The sequence below is a fragment of the Hypomesus nipponensis genome, chromosome 20, assembly GCF_054491055.1.
Source record: "Hypomesus nipponensis isolate SF chromosome 20, ASM5449105v1, whole genome shotgun sequence".
In the NCBI taxonomy this organism is placed as follows: Eukaryota; Metazoa; Chordata; class Actinopteri; order Osmeriformes; family Osmeridae; genus Hypomesus; species Hypomesus nipponensis.
Window position 1 is genome coordinate 7,055,001 of NC_140380.1, and position 19,758 is coordinate 7,074,758.

General features: G+C 47.5%; 1 protein-coding gene across 1 annotated transcript in view; it reads right to left on the reverse strand.

Annotated features, from left to right (window-relative positions):
* LOC146246149 (glutamate receptor 3) overlaps nt 1–19,566 on the reverse strand; it is a 54,832-nt gene extending 35,266 nt beyond the window's left edge. The window contains exons 1-3 of the mRNA XM_084684399.1: nt 19,479–19,566; nt 18,676–18,834; nt 4,741–4,980 (exon numbers count right to left, since the gene is read on the reverse strand). Of these exons, the coding sequence (XP_084540525.1) occupies nt 4,741–4,980; nt 18,676–18,834; nt 19,479–19,566 (487 nt within the window). The remainder of the gene's footprint in view (nt 1–4,740; nt 4,981–18,675; nt 18,835–19,478) is intronic.
* Between the last annotated feature and the right edge of the window lie 192 nt (nt 19,567–19,758).

Genomic DNA, 19,758 nt, shown 5'->3' on the forward strand with positions numbered 1-19,758 from the left:
TGCACACAGTACACAGGAGACTCGTCCAAACATCCCGACAGGGATCACCTTCCCAAACACCCCCCCCCCCCTTCTGTAGGGGATGGCAAACGGGGCACTGCATCTATTGACCTCCCTTTACCCCCCTCACCCTCAGGTGTTCAGGACTCCCCCCGCGCAAACACGCTTTGACAGAGAGCCGATACGAGTCTTTGATCTCTGACGGCTGCTGGAAACAGCAGGGGCGGAAGAAGGTGGGGATGCGCGTCGCAGCAAAACCGCTCGAGGAGACAAAGATCCGACCAGACCGAAACGCGCGGCTATCGGCGCCCCTCGCAGAGGTCCTGGGATTGAGAGAGAAAGACAGAAACAAAGGGAAAGACATGAAGCGAGACAGAGAGAGAGAGGGCGGGAGACACATGGGGGAGGGGGAACAAAGAGAGAGAGAGAGAGAGAGAGAGAGAGAGAGAGAGAGAGAGAGAGAGAGAGAGAGAGAGAGAGAGAGAGAGAGACAGAGAGACAGAGAGAGAGAGAGAGAGAGAGAGAGAGAGAGAGAGACAGAGAGAGAGAGAGAGAGAGAGAGAGAGAGAGAGACAGAGAGACAGAGAGAGAGAGAGAGAGAGAGACAGAGAGAGAGAGAGACACGGACAGGGAGAGAGTGAGGGAAGGAGGGATGGTGGGAGAGGGGGAAGGAAGGAAAAACAGAACAGGGCCCTGTCTGGTCGACGCCGGGGGCAATTGAGTCACGCCGTCCCCGAGCACACCTAACCATGTTGGGGGGGCGGCGCCCGGCCTCCCAGTCCAGCCACGGCCAGGAAGAGATAAGCCAGTGCTCAGCCACGGCAAGCAGGCAGTGCTCATTGATTGGTTAAAGCGGTGGAGGCGAAGCTGAAAGTGAGGGTGCAGCACGGAGCTGGCGCGGGGGGGGGCGACGGGGGGGGGGGGGGGGCGAGCCGTGCTTTGTGCCGCCGTGTCCCTCCCGCCCACGCCAGCCTTAACGAGCCCGTGTGCCTGGCTGCCGAAGCGCAGCCATTTAGCGCCTGTGCAATTAATCAGACGCTTCCTCACGGGGAGGAAACCAAGCAGACTTCCAGCGGGAAAGCGCCATGACTTTCACTCCATACAAATGCTAATCCTCCCTCCTTCCCCTTCCTCTTTCCCTCCCTCCTTCACCTCAATCTCTACTTTACCCTGGTGTCGGGAGTAAGACGGGGGGGGGGGGAGAAATAAGACCGGGGATTTAATTTAGGTCGCGAGATTGCAGTGTTTTCATTTCATAAATTAGACAAATGAATACTGCAACTTTGGTTGTGTCTGTGTAACTGTGTAAAAATGCCATACAGGAAATAATTGTGGACAGGTATGCTGAGAAATCAATAGATTTCAGCATCAGTTCAAGTAATAAACACCGGCAAATTTGAGCGAGTCAACACTGGGCACGTATTCGACTCACACGTGCACTTGTGCACAAACACACACGCACCTTTCTACCAAAAGGACTTGAGGTGCCCTTCAAGACTCACACTAGGAGGTACACAACTCTTTTCATGGACGGTAAACAGCAGCTGTGCTACAGAATTCTGCGTTCAAGGAGACCGCATGAATACTTCATTCGCTGTCATTCAGACGCACAAAAAAAGGACTCAATCTGTATCTCCGGGCGTTTTTTTTTCTTCCCCAGCACGACAGAGGAGATGGGATCGATGCAGAGCGTGGCAAAAGCGAGGCCCTGTGTTAAAGGCGCCTACTGATCGGGGGAGCAAATCACATTGGAGATTGGAGGCGAGGCGCGTGGCGAAGAGAAGCCAGGACCTTAAATGTTTACTTTCTTTCAAAAAATCCTTCTGATGATCCGGGCGAGGGACTATGATTGCACCTTGGCACCGGGGCACTTCCTTATGTGCGGCGCTCGCGCCACAGGTCCTCAGAGCAGATGAGGTCTGATTAAGTTATAGAGGCTTCTTTCTCATGTCCTTGAGTTTCATCCAAAGCCAGCGAAGGGAGGAGTTGTTTTTTTTAATTTTTTATCATAGGGTGATATCCGTTCTGTCGTGGGGCTTGTTGAGAGACGGTCCTTGGTTGCAAATGATCGGTGTGTGCCATTGAATCGTCGATTGGGTTCAGATGGCTGAGCGGTGAAGGAGTCACGCTAGTAATCAGAAGGTTGCCGGATCGATTCCCTGCCATGCTAAGTGACGTTGTGTCCTTGGGCAAGGCACTTCACCCTACTTGCCTCAGGGGGGAATATCCCTGTACTTACTGTAAGTCGCTCTGGATAAGAGCGTCTGCTAAATGGGAATGAGTCCCTGCAGTTGCTTCGTTTTGTAGTAGATCACAAACACCTGAGGTCCTTGCTCGGTTCTAAATGACTAAATATAAGGACACCGTCATGACACTCAGACAAGGGGATCGTCGCAAAACAACCCATGCTGACAATGAATCCCCCCCCCCCGCCGCTTTCGATTGGTCCCCTCGTCCAACTGAAGAGTCAATATCCGAGTTATTTTCTCAAAGCCATTTGGATGATCATGGCGTGAGCTTTGGGCATCTTCGAGAAATCCAATGCGAGGGGGACAGTGAGGGATTCTGTGGTCACTGAGCAAACACACGCGGCATGGAACACACACACACCCCTCAGCGTGGGGGCCACAATCCTAAAACCCTTCCGACGCAGGCCGGATCCGAGCAAAGGAGGGCACCGAGCTCCAACACAACGACAACGACCAAAAAAAGCAAGCGATCCACAGCGATGATTTCGGACACCGCTGCCAGTTGATGGACTTGTGCTATCATCCGTCGGCCTGGCTGGAGATTTTTATGTGTTCTAGTCTTTACCGCGTGTCATGCTGCAGCGTTGGTGGTGGGGGGGGGGGGGGGGGGGGGGTTACAGATGGTGGATGCCCGACCCAGACACAGCAGGTGGATGGGAGGACTCATAAGTCAAGTAGAGCTGTAAGGGCCGAATCAGGAAGCACAAGGAGAAAGGGTGATTGTGCCCGGGAGAGACAATAAACCCGGTAATCACCTTTTCCTCCACCACACACCAGCCAACCAATTATCAGCTCCCACAGTTGGCTACACACTGACAGAGGGGTCTGTGTCAACGCTTCCAACCCCCTACTTCAGCCTGAGAGCAATCGCCACTTTCCTAACCTGGCTCGGGGACGGAATTGGAACGCAGGGAACGCGTTCAAAGGAAAGGCTTCGCCCGCCCAGGTTGAAGGGAAGATCACAGAGCTGGGTGGAGGAAGAGATTAGAAGCGAAGGGGCCCGTTTTGAGACTAGTGTCTTCAATTCCGTGAGAAAATTGGTTAAAGTGAGCTGGCACGTACAAATCTCGGTGAACCCAGGGACAGTGGTTTTAGTGAACCAACCAGATCAAGCACAGAGACTAGATCACAAATAGCCATACTGACAGAATATCAGTAGCAAAAGAACAAACCGTTTAAACACTCAGGAATATCTCCATATAGGCTTGAACTCACGTGCACGCGAAACAAAATAAATATTTGAAAACAGTCACGATTTAGGGTCACCTGTAATGGCCAAGTTGTCTAGAAACCCAATCAGAGTTTCTGTAACAGACAGGCATATGTTGAACTGTTAAAATGGATTATGGGGAAACTCAACCAATTGGGTTTGGGCTGCTTCCCAGACCTACTAAAACCCTCAGACTAGGATGTCCCAAGAAGGACTATAACTGAGATTTACAATAGTATTAACAATAGTGGAATAGTCGTATTCCAACCCCAACTGTAAAACCGCAGTTTCACTCGGACCCCTCTGCTAACTTTCCGAAAACCAGTGGCATGCGAACAGCACTCTCACCCACCGCCCATCGCATAGTCCTCTACAATACATGTCTCTCTCTCTCTCTTTCCTCTCTAACAGATTGTTATGTCATTCGTACTTCGTCTTAAGGCGGCCTCTCCAGATGTTGACCTTCGGAGGACAGGGGGGGCAGGGGGGAGGGAGGGCAGGGGGGAGGACATGGGGGGAGGGCAGGGGGGGAGGGCAGGGGGGGAGGGAGAGGTGGGGGAGACCTTCGCCTGCCTGAGGCTCAGCTACGGTGAGGGGGGGGGACGACGACACACGGTAAAGTCACACAGTGCTCTCTCCCCCGTCTCTCTATAATCCAATTAGAACTAAATGATATTCAGGAAGCGGTGAGGATTAGAGCACGAGGAAGGCCTGGCCCCTCCGAGTGGGACTGCAGCCCCCACGGAAACAGCACCTGCTCTCAGCTCAGCCAGTCAGAGCTGGGGCTGACTGACTGACTGACTGACTGCCTGCCTCCGGAAGCTAGCATTCAGCCCCAGAGAAAAGCACTCGGGAGTCATTACAGGCACAGATTTAGAGGTATTAGACCATTTAGAGTGAGGACTGGAGATCAGGGGATTTCCATATTGAGAGGCATAATGAAATACTTCGTGGTTTTAACATGAGGGGGTTCGGAGAGCGCCACTCCCTTTGAGTCTTCGTATAGCAGGTTCTGGAACCGCAAGGACATTATAGCGTGATGGGCTGGAGATAAAATGGAGCCAGACTGCGTGTGTGTGTGTGTGTGTGTGTGTGTGCGTGACTGTGTGTGTGTCTGTGCGTGTGTGTGTGTGTGTGTGTGTGCGTGACTGTGTGTGTGTGTGTGCGTGTGTGTGTGTGCACATCTATGTGTCTGTCTGTATGTGTGTGTGGGGGAGGGAGAGATAGCGGGGGGGGGGGCGGCAAGGGGGAGTTGAACTTGAGTGGCGGGAGCTGCGTTACCTCTCTCCGTGTCGTAGAGGTAGACAAACTTCTCCCACTTGTAGTGATCCAGGAGACTGAGGACAGCACCCCGGAGAGCAGGCCTCATCTGGATGACAAACTGCACGTCGGCGTCCGTGGGGAAGCTGGGCGTGATGAAGGAGGTGTGCAGCGCCCCGCAGAACGAGGTCAGCGTGTTCATGGACTTTCTGTCGTAGAAGCCGAATATGGCGTACACTCCTCTGGAGAACTGGGAGCAGACTGGAAACACAAACAGACAGCGCAGTCGGGATTAGGGGTCAGGGTCGGGGGGAAAACACACGGGGGGGGGGTCAAGTCACTACCCGCTCACAGACAAGGGAATATTGGACGTGGCACTCAATATTGTTATTCAGTCGGTAAGGACGATTGTTTTTCTGTTAATCAATTACGTCAAAATCAAGATGAATTGCCAAAAACCCCGCTAATCACAGACTATTCTTAATCACTGGAGAAAAATGACTGTGAGACTGCAAAGAGGAAATACAATCGACTTCACGATCGCATTAATCTTAATAGTGAAACGAGGGGTATTGGAATGGACAGTGGGGTGTGTGTTTGCTCCCTGGCCACATCTACTCTGCCCTTCACTTCTCCTTGGACTAAATGTATGTGCTTGGTTAATCAACAGGAACTAATGAGAGAAATCAGTGCACTGGCCAGCAGTCCTAATGGACAAATACCCCAAACACCAGGATGCAAATGCAGAAGCCCCAGCCGTGCTGCGGTATAAAATAGATTCATAACACACTCTTAACAGCCGCCATCTGCGAAGGGACGGAAATTAGCTTCGGCCGTAAACATCTGCGAAGGGACGGAAATTAGCTTCGGCCGTAAACACTGTGTACAATACATCGGGTGCTTGGCATAACAAGGAGTGAAAGATTTAATCGAACTCGCACCTAACAAGAGGACAAACACTGCTGTACAGTACGTGACGACAGCTTTTGGGGTTTTTTTGGGCGGGGTTTACGGTCCACAAATGTTGCTTGTGAGTGGGGGGTGGGGAGGGGTGGGGGGGATGGGGTTGTTGAGGAGGGTGTTGTCCTGCAAATCCTCTATCCCAAACCGTCTGTCTCCTCTGTGCAGCTCTCATTGGCCTCCTCACTTGACTACCTACAAGGTTTCAACAAGGAAACGGATCTCCAAAATGTTTCTGTTCCACACGTAACGTTGACAGTACGCGGGGACCTGAAGAAGAACCGATTTGCATTTGAGGAGGACGGGCAGAATTCAACGACGCAATTTCAAAGTCTGTTGACACACCTGAATAATTTCATGGTCCCATGATCTTTCATGTATTATTTCCGAGTTCAATGCTGCATGCCATACAACGCTGGCTTCAGACCGTTCAGCTCCCCTTTTCCATCAAGCCACTCGTTTGAACATCTTCACATTTCTCTCTCCGCCCCCCCCACCCCCCCGCTGCCCCCTTCCCCCCATCCATCACGCCTCAATTCAGCCATCCATCCATCTATCATCCTATCATCTCTCAGTCCATCCATTCGTTCACGACCTTCCACTTTGCTCTTTGCACACGTCAGATGAATTGGTGTGTTGGGGGGATGGAATGTGTAAGGGTGTAAGTGTGTGTGTGGAGGGGAGGGGGGGGGGGGCGCAGAGGCAATACGGATAATGAGTACGGTGCAGCAGGTGCCCGAGTGAAGGTATATCGTCAAATCTTCTCAGACTAACCAGCAACGGAAGAGTGTGGAACCGCAGCACGTGGCGAGAATCCCCATTAGCCCTGTTGTTTTCACATTCATATCGTATCCTTTCAAATGCAACCCCCCACCAACCCCCCCTCCCCACTACCCCGAACTTGAAGGGCCTTTTTTTTAATTTAATGGATTTATCTCTCGTCTACCGCCGAGGGGGGCTTAAGAGACGAGCATATGAGAAAATGTCAGAGCAGATTCCCGTGCAGCGTTGGAGTCGCAGTACATCACGGACAATCTCCAGGAGCGTGGCCTTGCATGACAACAAGAGGACGGCCAGCGTCAACCGCTAACGCAAACTGTCAATAACCAACTTTTCGTCACTTGAACGTCTCTCAAGTCCTCTTTGGCGGTTTTGTCACGGGTGAAAAAAATGGGATCTTCCATAGCTTTCCCCACACTTCTGGATTGAGGAAGAACCTGTGATATGTGTGAACTACATACCCATCCAGGGACCCGGTTTCTAGTTGACGGGGGAAAAACACTTTTTTTAAGGATCGCTGAAGCTTCACGTATACATAATGTACATATTTGGTGTACAGAATGAAGCTAAGGGATGGTTGCATTGCAGGTGAAGGTTAATTTGAGACCCGGTTCTCCTGCATTATTAATGCAATCATCCATCTCGGCCTTTCGGGTGGCAAGCACTGCTGCACAACATTTCTGTGATCAAGGCTGCAATGGGTATACACATCATGTACTTGATTTGAGGCACGACTAAAAGCCCCCCGGCCCTTTATCAGGCTTCCGGTTCAGAGCACCTCTATTCTGTACAATAACCCAGGGTTTAACAGCATGATTAATATTCCCCGCTAAAAATGAAAAATCCCTTCCATTTTCAATTTCATCCCTCTTTACTTTCTCTAAGTATTCTCTGCTGTTCTTTCCGCCCCTCGGCTAATTATCACCTTCCCAGACTGACGAGGCTGTCTGTCTTTTATTCTTGCTGACGACGGTACCACTGGATTTTTCTTCCCTATCCAACCCTATCCCCACCCCCCCCCCTCTCTCTCTCTCTATATATATATATATATATATCCAGCTCTCTCTTTCCCCTTCTCTCTCTTTTCCTCTCTCTCTAGCCATCGGTCTCTATCCATCCATCTCTCTCTCTCTTTTCCTCTCTCTGTATCATCTCCCTCTTTCCACCCACCCATCCATCCGTCCATCTCTTTCTCTCTTTCACTTTCTCTCTGTCTCTTTCTCTATGCCTTTCTCTCTCCCCCTCCCTTAATCCCTCTCCCTCTCCCCCTCCCCCTCCCCCCTCCCCCTCCCCCTCCCCCTCCCCCTCCCCCTCCCCCTCCCCCTCCCCCTCCCCCTCCCTCCCTCCCTCCCTCCCTCCCTCCCTCCCTCCCTCCCTCCTCTCTCTCTCTCTCTCTCTCTCTCTCTCTCTCTCTCTCTCTCTCTCTCTCTCTCTCTCTCTCTCTGTCTCCCTCTCTCTCTGTCTCTCTCTCTCTCTCTCTCTCTCTCTGTCTCCTCTCTCTCTCTCTCTCTCTCTCTCTCTCTGTCTCCCTCTCTCTCTCACTCTCTCTCTCTCTCTCTGTCTCTCTCTGTCTCTCTCTCTCTCATTAAACTTAATGGGTGGTTGCAGTAGTCCCGGCGGCCATAGCACGCTGGAATGTTTTCCAGAAAGAAAAAAAAAAAACCAGGGATTTGCACTTCAGAGCACCTCCCCTACAGGCAGCCGTGGGCTCTTCTGCCAGTCTTACGCACAACTGACTGAGTGAAGGATGAAGCCACACGTGACACCCCCCTCTACCTGGGGAAGAAGATGTTGGACTATCCAGTATGGGGACATCAATGACACCACCGTATGGGATGATGATGGATGGCTTTGCCGAGGTGAGGTTACTCTAATCTTTGCCTTAGTCTCCTCAGACTTGGCAGGGCGGCGTGTAGACGGTTGTGGGAGACTTGCAGGAGAGATGCTTCCTATAGTGCCTTCGGGGAGACATGTTGGATGAGAGCCAGGGTCAGGCCATGATACCCTGGGTTGGGGGGGAGGTGGGGATGGGGGGAGTGGGGGATGGGGGGAGGTGGGGATGTGGGAGGTGGGGATGAGGGGAGGTGGGGATGGGGGGAAGGTGGGGATGAGGGGAGGTGGGGATGGGGGAAGGTGGGGATGGGGGGAAGGTGGGGGATGAGGGGAGGCGGGGATCGGGGGAAGGTGGGGATGGGGGGAGGTGGGGGATGAGGGGAGGTGGGGATGGGGGGAAGGTGGGGATGGGGGGAGGTGGGGATGGGGGGAGGGGTGATGGGGCTCCCATAGGCATGGAGACTGGACCTGTCCAAGGACCACATGCTTAGACAGGAGAAAGGTAGAGCAAAGAGCAACGGGCACCTGCTCGTTCCCTCCCACACACCCAGGATCACCTAACCAATCACTGGAGAGGAGAGACGACCCAGAATTGCCATGTGGAAACATGGTAGTTTATGTTAACCTAAATGTCAAACGTTGCCAGACTTAATTGCTTCTTTTTAAAGATGACAGTGCTTTAGAACTTGAGCTGTGACTTGGAGCTGAGGAACAATATCAATCAGACAGCAGATCCACAACCTATTGTGCATTATACTGTTTTCAAAAAGATTCATCTGTGGCCTACTACGAGACGAGCTTGCGTACACTTCAAACTTGCCTGTAGACCACACCTACAGCACAACGCATCTGTTCAAATGCGGGAACTTACTTTGACTTTTGATCAATCCCGGTGCTTTCTTTGCATTCACCCATCGTTTGGTCTACTATGTATAAAACACAGCATCTGTGACAAGATAAGGTCAACGATGTCTTAAGGAAAACAAAAGCCATTTGAAATGCCATCGCGAGCTTCAGAGGCATTGCCAGAAAGGGAGTCTGAGTGGTTGTAACTTTACTCCAACAGGGACATCTACTCCACTTCAGGCAGGATCCGTGACCTGCATGAAGATTGTAGGGTTTCATATTCCATATTTATGTTGGGACACAGTTATCTTACAGCGCTGGGAAAATAACCCCAGTCTTGTGATTGAAGATGTCAGGCACTCAATCTTCTTCCCAAGATAATACTGTGTCTTCCCACGGAGCGAGAGTGAACTGGTTCGACTGTATAATGAACTAGTTTCTCATCACCGCCTCTCTTGGTTTGTGTGTCGACGGCTGTCTCTCAGCGCTCTCGTCTAACACGGTTCCGCACTGTCATACGTTCCTCACGGCGACCCAGAAAGAACGGAAAACGAACAGACTTCCGTCGAATTCCCCAGGTTCATCGGTTTGGCGAGAATCGTCATCGCTCACAGGCCGCAAGTAGACACTGTGATGCGTTTACTGCGCATTCTGCTCACTATACCCGCATATTAGTTGTCACAGATAGTTTAATCTTATCATAAAACTACAAGGGACCCAAGTTGATGACGAGACTGTAAAAAAAAAAGATCTGAATGCAAACAAAACAAGACATAAACAAACACCGTCTGTGTCTTTGGCACGCAAGCCTGGCGCAAACCCAACAAGGGATATTTCAAACTGGATTACAAATCATGTACAACTGTCTGTTGAGTGCCTTCACCCAGGAAGACAACGTTTGATTCCATCTCTCTGTAGAAGACGTGAGTGCCATTTGGGGACCTGTCTGTGTGGGTCCCTACCAACCTATCGTGTGTGGTGCCTGCTTGACAACTTCATATTCCTCTGTAGTGCATTCATCTCGAATACTGGCAGAATCTTGGACTCTCTTGGACGCAAACTCTAACAGGCTGTACAGACAGGATGTAGAGAGAATTGTTCCGAAGTGATTAGTCCTAATCCCAGCCCTACTGTTGTACACGGCCCACAACAAAAACGACATGATTCGGTGGGAACCACCCAATTGAACAACAGACAAGCCTTGCACAGAATTCTACTTTAATATTTCCACTGTGCTGGAGCAAAAACACGACCACCCACACATGCTTTGCATATTTCCGGAACAACGGCCTCAGACAATTTCAGAAGTGCAGGGGGGAGTGAACATGCTCAACACAGATGCCATGTTCTTAAAAGGCAGCTCACTTTGAAATGCGACAAACTCTGTAGCCCTTCTAGATGAAGACCAAAAGCGATATTGACAATGACGACCCAGCAAATCCCATTCGTACTGAATACATAAGATATTTTATATATCTTGGGGTGAAGGCTGTGTAATATGTGTAGGAAATTATTAAATAAGGAAGTAGGACGAATATGTTCTAGATGTATGAAATGAGATTCAGATGTTTGAAATATCATAAAGCAACGGAGAAATTCATTTACTCCAGAGAGCAGCTGGTGGTTTGACTATGAAACACAGCATTACGCTCACTGCAATGCTGCTGACCACCCTAACAGGATGATGTTTTTATTTTCTGTAACATAATAATAAGTCCTGTATCTTGAACTTCCATCCATTCCAACCCATGCTATGTAATGCTTTGTAAACACAATTTTAAACTGCAAAATAGCTTAAGAGAAGGCATACAGAATAGATGCATCTCCGTGTGTGGATTTCTAAACATATCTGTGGATTGCAATTAGTGTGTGTCGGTAAAATATTCCGCTTTGCCGCGCATACTAGACCATTGTTCTGTTTGAGAGTTTATCTCGAGAGTGTTCAGCACAGCGACCATCTGTTTCTCTGTGTCTATCCAGTAACTGCGTCTGTAAATGCACAACGAATGCCAGGTGGAATTAAACACAAGGTGCATGTTAGTCCTTGAAAACTAGATAAGCAGCTCTCTTAAATTATTCAGAAGCCCAAAGGTGTGTTTGGCTTGTTTTTCGCTCCTTCCACATGTGGCTCATAGCTGGTTGCCCTTGAATAATCTCAAGTATCGTTTAGTGGATCACAGTAGGAGGAGAGCGGCCCGTTCTCTTGAAGAAGCACATTGCGCACGGCCAGGACTCAGGGCATGGGGCCATGGCTGAATACGTTGTGTAAGAACTGTTACATTTCTGCGTCAGAGCCATTGTGGCCTGTCAGTAGTCATCACTGTCGCTCGGTTGCCACGCCGACGTGCATGCACATTTCTGACGCACGGGATGAAAGCGGCACTGCACATTCAACGACCCGCCCTGAGGATCTCCCAGCAAACTGCAGCCCTTTCAGAAGCACCAGGACCTAGAGACAGAACACTGAGGGGTCGAGAACACTGCTGGATGGGATTCTGCCTGGAAAGTTGTTCATTTTGGTACTGACTGTACTGATATTCAGGGAGACGAATCCTTTAAGTCAGGGTGCTATTGCAAACTTGAAACACAGGTTACCCATATCTTTATAAACTGCATTATTCCCCCCCCCCCCCCCAAAAAAAAAATAATCAAGATATAAGCCGTGAGGTCTGTTGATGTGGATGGGCAAACTGAAACAATAGTGTACATGGAAATGTCTTTTTCCAACACTTTTTCTGAGGTCATGAAGAAGTCACGGTGAGGATTTTGGACATTTTTGTGTCTGAAATAAGGCCCGAATGTATTTTAAAAGCTCAATTGTGTGTTGTCTAACAGTGCCAATGAAGGTGAAGGTTTATCCCAGAAAACGTAGTTTGTTTCTGCAAATAAAAAGGCACTAATAATTGTCAAAGAACAATTTGACTCATGGGAAGACTCAAAACCACATGAGAGCATGCTCGATAATGGCCAGACACAGCAAAGATGACACATTATATCTGTTGGGTACTGTGCGCTTCTCTGTCAGACACAATGGTCCTAGAGAGACAAGTCTCAAGAGGATTTCAGTCAGAACGGATTCCTCTGTATTTTTCCGAAGCTCTTGTGCTTTTGTCATGCCTACCCAATGATAAACCAATGCTAAAACTGGGGATGAACGCGTGTCAACCTGGGGCAAGACATTGGATCTGACAAGGCTCTGGTCGCAGTGGCTGGAAATCAGATGTTTTTGACAGTTTTTTCCCAACATGCTCTTGCGTGAAGTTTTTCGGTCTGTCCAAGTACTCCTGAATCCAGGGGGGGCACTTAGAACTTTGAAATGTACAAAGAAATTGAGGCAAACTGTCACATTACAAACAGCTGGCCACTTTGCAGCCTGCAGGGAATTGTTGTATATTCTGACTCTCCAACTAGGTCAAGGACCTAACATTGTCAATGTTACATGGTCCAGAACAGTAAAAAAAGGTATGGAGCTGTAAAAAAAAACCTGTCTAACAAACCAACAACAGATTTGTCCATCAATAACTATTGACTCCTCAAAACACTAGGATTAATGGGTTAATCAAAGTGTAGCAACAAATATTTAGGTGAACTATGAACAACCTTAATGACTCTGACTGATTGTTGGATTGAAGCCACTTAACCTACAGTCTAAATCTCTGTAAATACAGTTAGCCCTCTGACACCAATCTGCAAATGAGTTTCAGGTGAGCCATGCGACACATACTGTGGATTAGCCCCAAGTAATATCATTTGACGACACTGACGACAGTATCCCTCGCGCTATATTTCAACATTCATGAGTTCCCACGTGCAAATGGATTCTTGGAGAAAGCAATTTGAGACTGAAATCCCCTATCTGGGATACATATGCTCTAATAAAGCTTGGAGAATATCAAACATTAGATTGAAGACATTCTTTCATCAGAATAATCACACAGGTAAAATCTCGAAGCAGCACCTGGGGCGTGTGGTAAAGCCACACTGATTTCCTTTATGTTAGATCTGTATCACACCAACATGCAGTGGGTGAAGGCTGGCAAGAGAGCCTGGTTTCTGGGGCAAACAGCGAGAGCTGCAATGAGATCTCAGCAGAGGATAAACAGGAAACTAAAATAGCTCTGAGACGTGGTATGTGATCGACTTTGGTCAAGAGCACATCCAGGCTCCTTGTTAGATGGTCTAAAAGCAATCATCAAGGCCAGAAATTCCTAGCATTAAACATGATACTTTCACTCAGATATCGATGACAGCAGGCTACAAGCTCAGGTTCACTGTGAGTGTAAGTCTTTTGATATTGGTATTAAATATGCAGTCTGTTGAATTTGCCCTCTGGCGAGCAGAATGTATTGAGTTGAGTCTCTTTTCGATTCACTCTTGAGTAGTCTGCACGTCGGCACTCTCTACGAAGAACACAGACACACACACAGCCGTCTTCCAGACAAAAGGAACCACACACACTGATGCGTGTTCGTCCAGAATGAGACGTATACAACCCTAAAAGTGTCGTGCCTGACGACAGCGGTCGGCGATTTTAGAATAGTGCACCACAACGTATGAATCCTTGATGCTTGCAGGGGACGGGGGAGGGGAAGGGGGAGGGTTCAGGGGACGTGGGTGGTCCGCTGACTCATGGGTGAGCTCAAGCACAGCCCTGGGGCTCCACTTTCTCTCTGGAGCTGGGCCCCATAACCACCTCCCTGGAACCAGGGACCACCGTGGGCGCAACACTTGCACACTCGTGCAGGGTAGGCTACCGATTGGCACGAATATCCAACCGTTTGACAACAGTGGATGCTGTAAAATAATTCAGAGTAAACCGTCGCTTTAATTACTTAAACGTTTCTGGATTGAAGGGAATATTCCGATCGAGCGATTGGGTTCCCTAGATACATTGGCGTGGCCCCACAGTTGGACCCAGGGGCAAGTTAGCAGCGGTGTGCTAATTTCATAAGACGCCACACTGTGTGCAGATCTCGCTATGCACCGCATCCGACACTCCCGCTGACTGTTAATCAAATCACTGATATTGTTTTATCCAGTCGCCACGAGTCTGATGTTGTTCATTGAGGGAATCAGTGGGCCCCTTCTTTAGTGAGATTCCACAGTGCAGCACACAAAGCAGACCTACGGTAGCATGGCAACTGAAGCATTGCTGTGCTTACGATAGCAGCGTGCTAGCTGAGTCACACGCAGGGCACGGCGAGATTAGCAGCCTTATTGAACAGTAAATAAATAATTGACTCAATGAAATATGATCAAATGAAACACATGGAAGTTCCTATAGTGGCTCACGAAGACCAATGTGGATTTTATGTGTAAACAGAAAGCGAGTTCTAAATAATACAAAATGCCAGATGTGGAATTTAAGTGTCGTAGCCTAATACTCCATACAAAGTGATAGGGGATTGTTCCTTTAGTCAGCAGTTATAGAAATACACCGTTTCAAGCTGAAAACAGCATTTATGTTCCTTCTTGTTTACCTTGATCTAGTTCCCTACCTGACAAAGTATTCAAATAACCAAACTGAAAGCTGCATGTATAAGTAATGACGTGGGGTCCTTTTCTCTGGTATTTGTGGTCAAACATCGAATGCCAGAATAGTTGAGATATGTTTCCAAGCCCCTGTGTTTCCACTGCTCCTACACAACAACATTGAAACTTTTGTCCCTTTATGAGTCAGACCACAACAATATCGACTATGGCTGTGGAGTCATCCACCCAGGGGCTGTGTTTGGCCAACTGCCCCCACCGTCCATGACCCGACCTCCAGCCTTAATGGACACACTCCTCCCCATCTCTGCATCCCCCAAAACAATCAGTGCACCCCTGGGGCAAGGTGCTCATCATTACAACTGGATTCAATTCAGACCCTGAAGACAGGCTGTGTGTTTTTTTCTTCTTCACGTGAACACTGTGCTATTCGAGTCGAGGGCTGTAGGGACACGGTCAGTTCATCATATATTTTGCGCTCATGTCACAGATGTCGTTTTGGCTGATTTGCTGAACCAGCGTGTTTGTTCAGTACATTCATAATGGAAATGTTGAACGTCAAACAGTAGCATGCCGACATATCGGCAGATTGACAGAGTTGACAGCTGATCTGTCCAGACCACAGAGCAGTAGTACTACAGCAGAGGCAGTAGAACTACAGCAGAGGCAGTAGAACTACAGCAGAGGCAGTAGAACTACAGCAGAGGCAGTAGAACTACAGCAGAGGCAGTAGTACTACAGCAGAGGCAGTAGAACTACAGCAGAGGCAGTAGAACTACTACAGAGCAGTACAACTACAGCAGAGGCAGTGGTACTACAGCAGAGGCAGTAGAACTACGGCAGAGGCAGTAGTACTACAGCAGAGGCAGTAGAACTACAGCATAGGCAGTAGAACTACCACATAGCAGTAGAACTACCACAGAGCAGTAGTACTACAGCAGAGGCAGTAGTACTACCACAGAGCAGTAGAACTACCACAGAGCAGTAGTATTACAGCAGAGGCAGTAGTACTACAGCAGAGGCAGTATAACTACAGCAGAGGCAGTAGAACTACCACAGAGCAGTAGTACTACAGCAGAGGCAGTAGTACTACAGCAGAGGCAGTAGAACTACAGCAGAGGCAGTAGTACTACAGCAGAGGCAGTAGAACTACCACAGAGGCAGTAGTATTAGAGCAGAGGCAGTAGAACTACAGCAGAGGCAGTAGTATTACAGCAGAGGCAGTAGTGCTACAGCAGACGCAGTAACACGATGCACCAGGACTGGTCTGTAGCCTTCAGCCTATTGATCCACACAGCCAATAACAGAGTCAATTGTCAATAGGGATTTGTGGCTATCATTACATCTTGCCCCGACTAGGAAAGGACAGTGGAATCAGATGGTATTCAGCTCCAAACCCCTGACTGCACTCCCATTACAGCCTTACCAGAGAACTAATGAGTACATTATAGTATATATGTACAGTTATTTATCATTGCCAGACTTAAACATGGTATTCAGTGGTTGAAGCCTCTAAAGCAGGGGTTCCCAATCCTGGTCCTTTAGCCTCCCTGCCCTGCATGTTTTAGATGTTTCCCTGCTCCAACACACCTGATTCCAATGAATGGGTCGTTATCTAGTTATGCAGAAACCTGTTAACGACCATTCATTTAAATCAGGTGTGTTGGAACAAGGAAACATCTAAAACATGCAGGGCAGGGAGGCCCGAGGACCAGGATTGGGAATCCTTGCTCTAAAGAAAGACCAACTTCCGGTTTACTTGGACTCCACACGTTACGTTATAATTTATGTAAATTGTTTTTAACAATAATGACCCCAAGTCCTTTGAATTTAATTGTGTTCTGTTTTGTTTATGTAAGTTGAGTAACAGACATCTGCTACCTTCCATCATCGGACCTAGCATCCCATCTGTTGTGCTGGAGCTTTGTGTAAGGCGTGTGTCTCAGAAGTGCGGATTGGATCATTAAAATAAGAAAGTAACCTTAAAACAGAGGACCAGGGCATCATCCATTGAATAACATTAACATTAATGGGCAACATTAATCTCAATCTTTCAACAAACTTTCAGAATAGAAATATGTGATAGTGCCAGATCAACAGTACAAAGTAATGCTGCACAGACAAAATGAATATCACAGTTTATATGGATTCAAAATAAAAAATAAAGAGCCCAAATAGTATAAATAGTAAAGACTATAAGGCATCATTAACTGTGATTCGAAATCAAGTTAGCATACCTATATAGTCATAAAACACCTTCTATAACATAAACAAATTTCAATCTTTCTGGCCTGTAATTAAGAACTGCTGACGTGCATGACAGATCTAACTAAACGTTTTAACAGCACATTTCACAGGCTTACTTCAAACTTCAATGTCAAGCTCTGAAGACATTTTGTTTGAAGTTAAAGTAAATAATGTGTGTCCATTGCTCTCCCACATTCCATATTAACTCCAAAGGGCACTGAAAAATTGACAACATATCTGATTTCGCAGAAACTGTGAAACATAACTGCTCAGCGAAATGAGCATTGGGTAACTGTAATCAATAGTGTACATTAATGATTTTACACATTGATGATTTTACACATTGATGATTACTCGCAAGGCTTTTCACATAATACGTTAAAGAATGAGTAGGAACGTAAAAACAGGCTTCGCAAAGACAAAAACTAAAAGACCTACACCATGTAAATTTGTACCTGATCCCCAAGACACAAGAAATTTTCATAAACAAGCCCCCAAGGTATGAAGCAATATTCACATGTCCTTGTCTTTCGTTCCCTTATCATGTGACATGACCATCTGACGATCTAATTTCCATTTGCAGTCGCAGAATAATCTGTTTGTGAGGGGGGGGACTGGACTGCCAGTTGTTAGCACAACAAACCCAGGGCTTCGCCCTCTCCCTGGTGCATCCCAAGCTGCCAGAGGAAAGTCAGCAAGATTTGGACCATCATCCCTCAAACGACCAACACTTTCATCTCGAGGACAGCAAGTAATTCTTGCAATGGCTGAATATCGATTAAGACAATGCATGAAGCATTTAGATTGGAGTCCCACCTCTATCCACTTGCGGAATTTAGGGGAAAAAGGATGTGACTGGAGTGAGAAATAACGTGCGAGATGAGCCTATCCGTGAGACCATGAGCCGATCGCCGAGGTGCTACGTTAACCTTGATTAACCCGACAACTGGCTGGTCGGCGCTGCCGGTGCACTGAGAGACACACCTGCTGCTGTTCATCACCGTAACGACATGCCGCTGCTGCAGTCGTCGCCACAAGAATCATCCCACCAGCGTTCACTTATCTTTCCCCACTTGCAGTTCTAAAGGGGGCGTGCGTGAAGCCCACTGTGACATTGCTTGTAGAAAAAAGGGCTTCACAAATACAAATTTGATTTGATATAGGCTATCACAAAGATCTGGCCGTTCTGCAGCAATTACATTTCTAAATGCATATGGATCAGAGTGGCACCATGGTTTGGGTAGAGTGGTCTGCCGTGCTTAGATAAGAAACTCGCCCTTTAGCAGTTCTAGTAGTGCTTGTAATAGTTACAGCTTATTAAAATGGATGAGCTGCAGGTGTCTCTCTTGGCAGAGTTCATTGGGAAGTTGGGCAGTAGGGGAGCTAAAGTCCCAAAACAAATGATGAATGTAAAAATCGGAATCTACCGTGCTCCTTAACCTCCTGAACTTTCCACAGTCCTATATAGAGTAACGTGAGATAACTACTGTTTATTTTATCTATTTTTACTAAACTTGTGTAGTGGATAGGATGGCCTTTAATATCTGTTATCGCCCAACACATAAGAAAATATATATTTTCTGATTTTCTTGGCCAATTTCTTTTGAGCGTGATCATTTGGCGCTTTATAAATACTGTAGAGAAACATATTGTACATCTGCATGCGATGGTGGGTTGGCTTCAGTTCTCTTTGGAGGCAGTGATTTATACAAGGAAATGTACAGTTTGACCAAACCAATGTTTGCCATTTGTGTCAGCACTGACAAACAAATGATAATAAGGTGAGATTGCTATACTCACATGCATGTGTGACTGAGAAGCTGTTGGACGATTCGAGGTTGTCTACATTGTAATTCAGATGGAATGGCTTCTCCGTCACATTCTGATTGGTATTGTACAACTGGACCGCAAACCGGAATGCACTGTGCTCCTGCACCGTGGAGCGCATAAATAGACCACCTGAAAAAAATGGTTTTAATGGTGAAGAAATGCAGCACAATGAGTTGTTGCTCCATTCAGCTACCATGCAGTCTTCACTACATATTTAACCCTAACCCTCGAGGATAATCTTCACATCCGCAGCATTCTGACACATGAAGAAGCAGGCTCGGCATTACCTAACCTGTATGCTCAAAAAGGGTACTATTTAGCCATTTATAACAGGAGCACTATAAATGCTTCTCACTGAAGCGTTTTAAACTCCATATACTTCCACAGAGAACCCCGTTAAAGTCAGCATGTTACGATGCTGAAAAGGGTCCCATTCACCTTTTTCCGAGTTTCTCTATTTCTAATGGTTCTTAATAGCACCCGCTCCTTTTTGAATGTTTAGCATTCTAAATTAAGTTAAATGGTGAACAAAGACTGAAAGTTCTGTGTATAAATATATAGTTCAATAGTCTATGAGGAACTTGTGCTGCATTTTGTACCCTACCCCCACCTTCGGAGCGCATGCAATTAGATTTTACATTTCCTTACTGTCAACGAACTTGGCAATTAATTATGCAAATATTTGCCTAATCAATGTATGTGAGAAAGACCAATCCGTACTTTGCCTAATGTAAATGTATAAAAACACTAGAATAGATTTAAATGAAACTTACCTATGTTTATCTGATTTGGAAACCCTGCAAGCGATTTACCAAAAAGCCATAATAAAAATAGGACAGTCGCTCTTATACGATGCCCCATTTTCTCCAACGACTAAAATCAACTCCTCAAACGAGTGTAGAATAGGAAAACCATGTACACAAGCGTATGCGCAAAGAAAATCCGCCAGATGTGTTGGTCCCTCTCCGTGCACCAGCAGAACGTGCAAGTGAAACTGCAGAGCGAATCTCCTACCGTTGCTGGGAGAGAGAGAAAAAAGCACCGACTTATCGC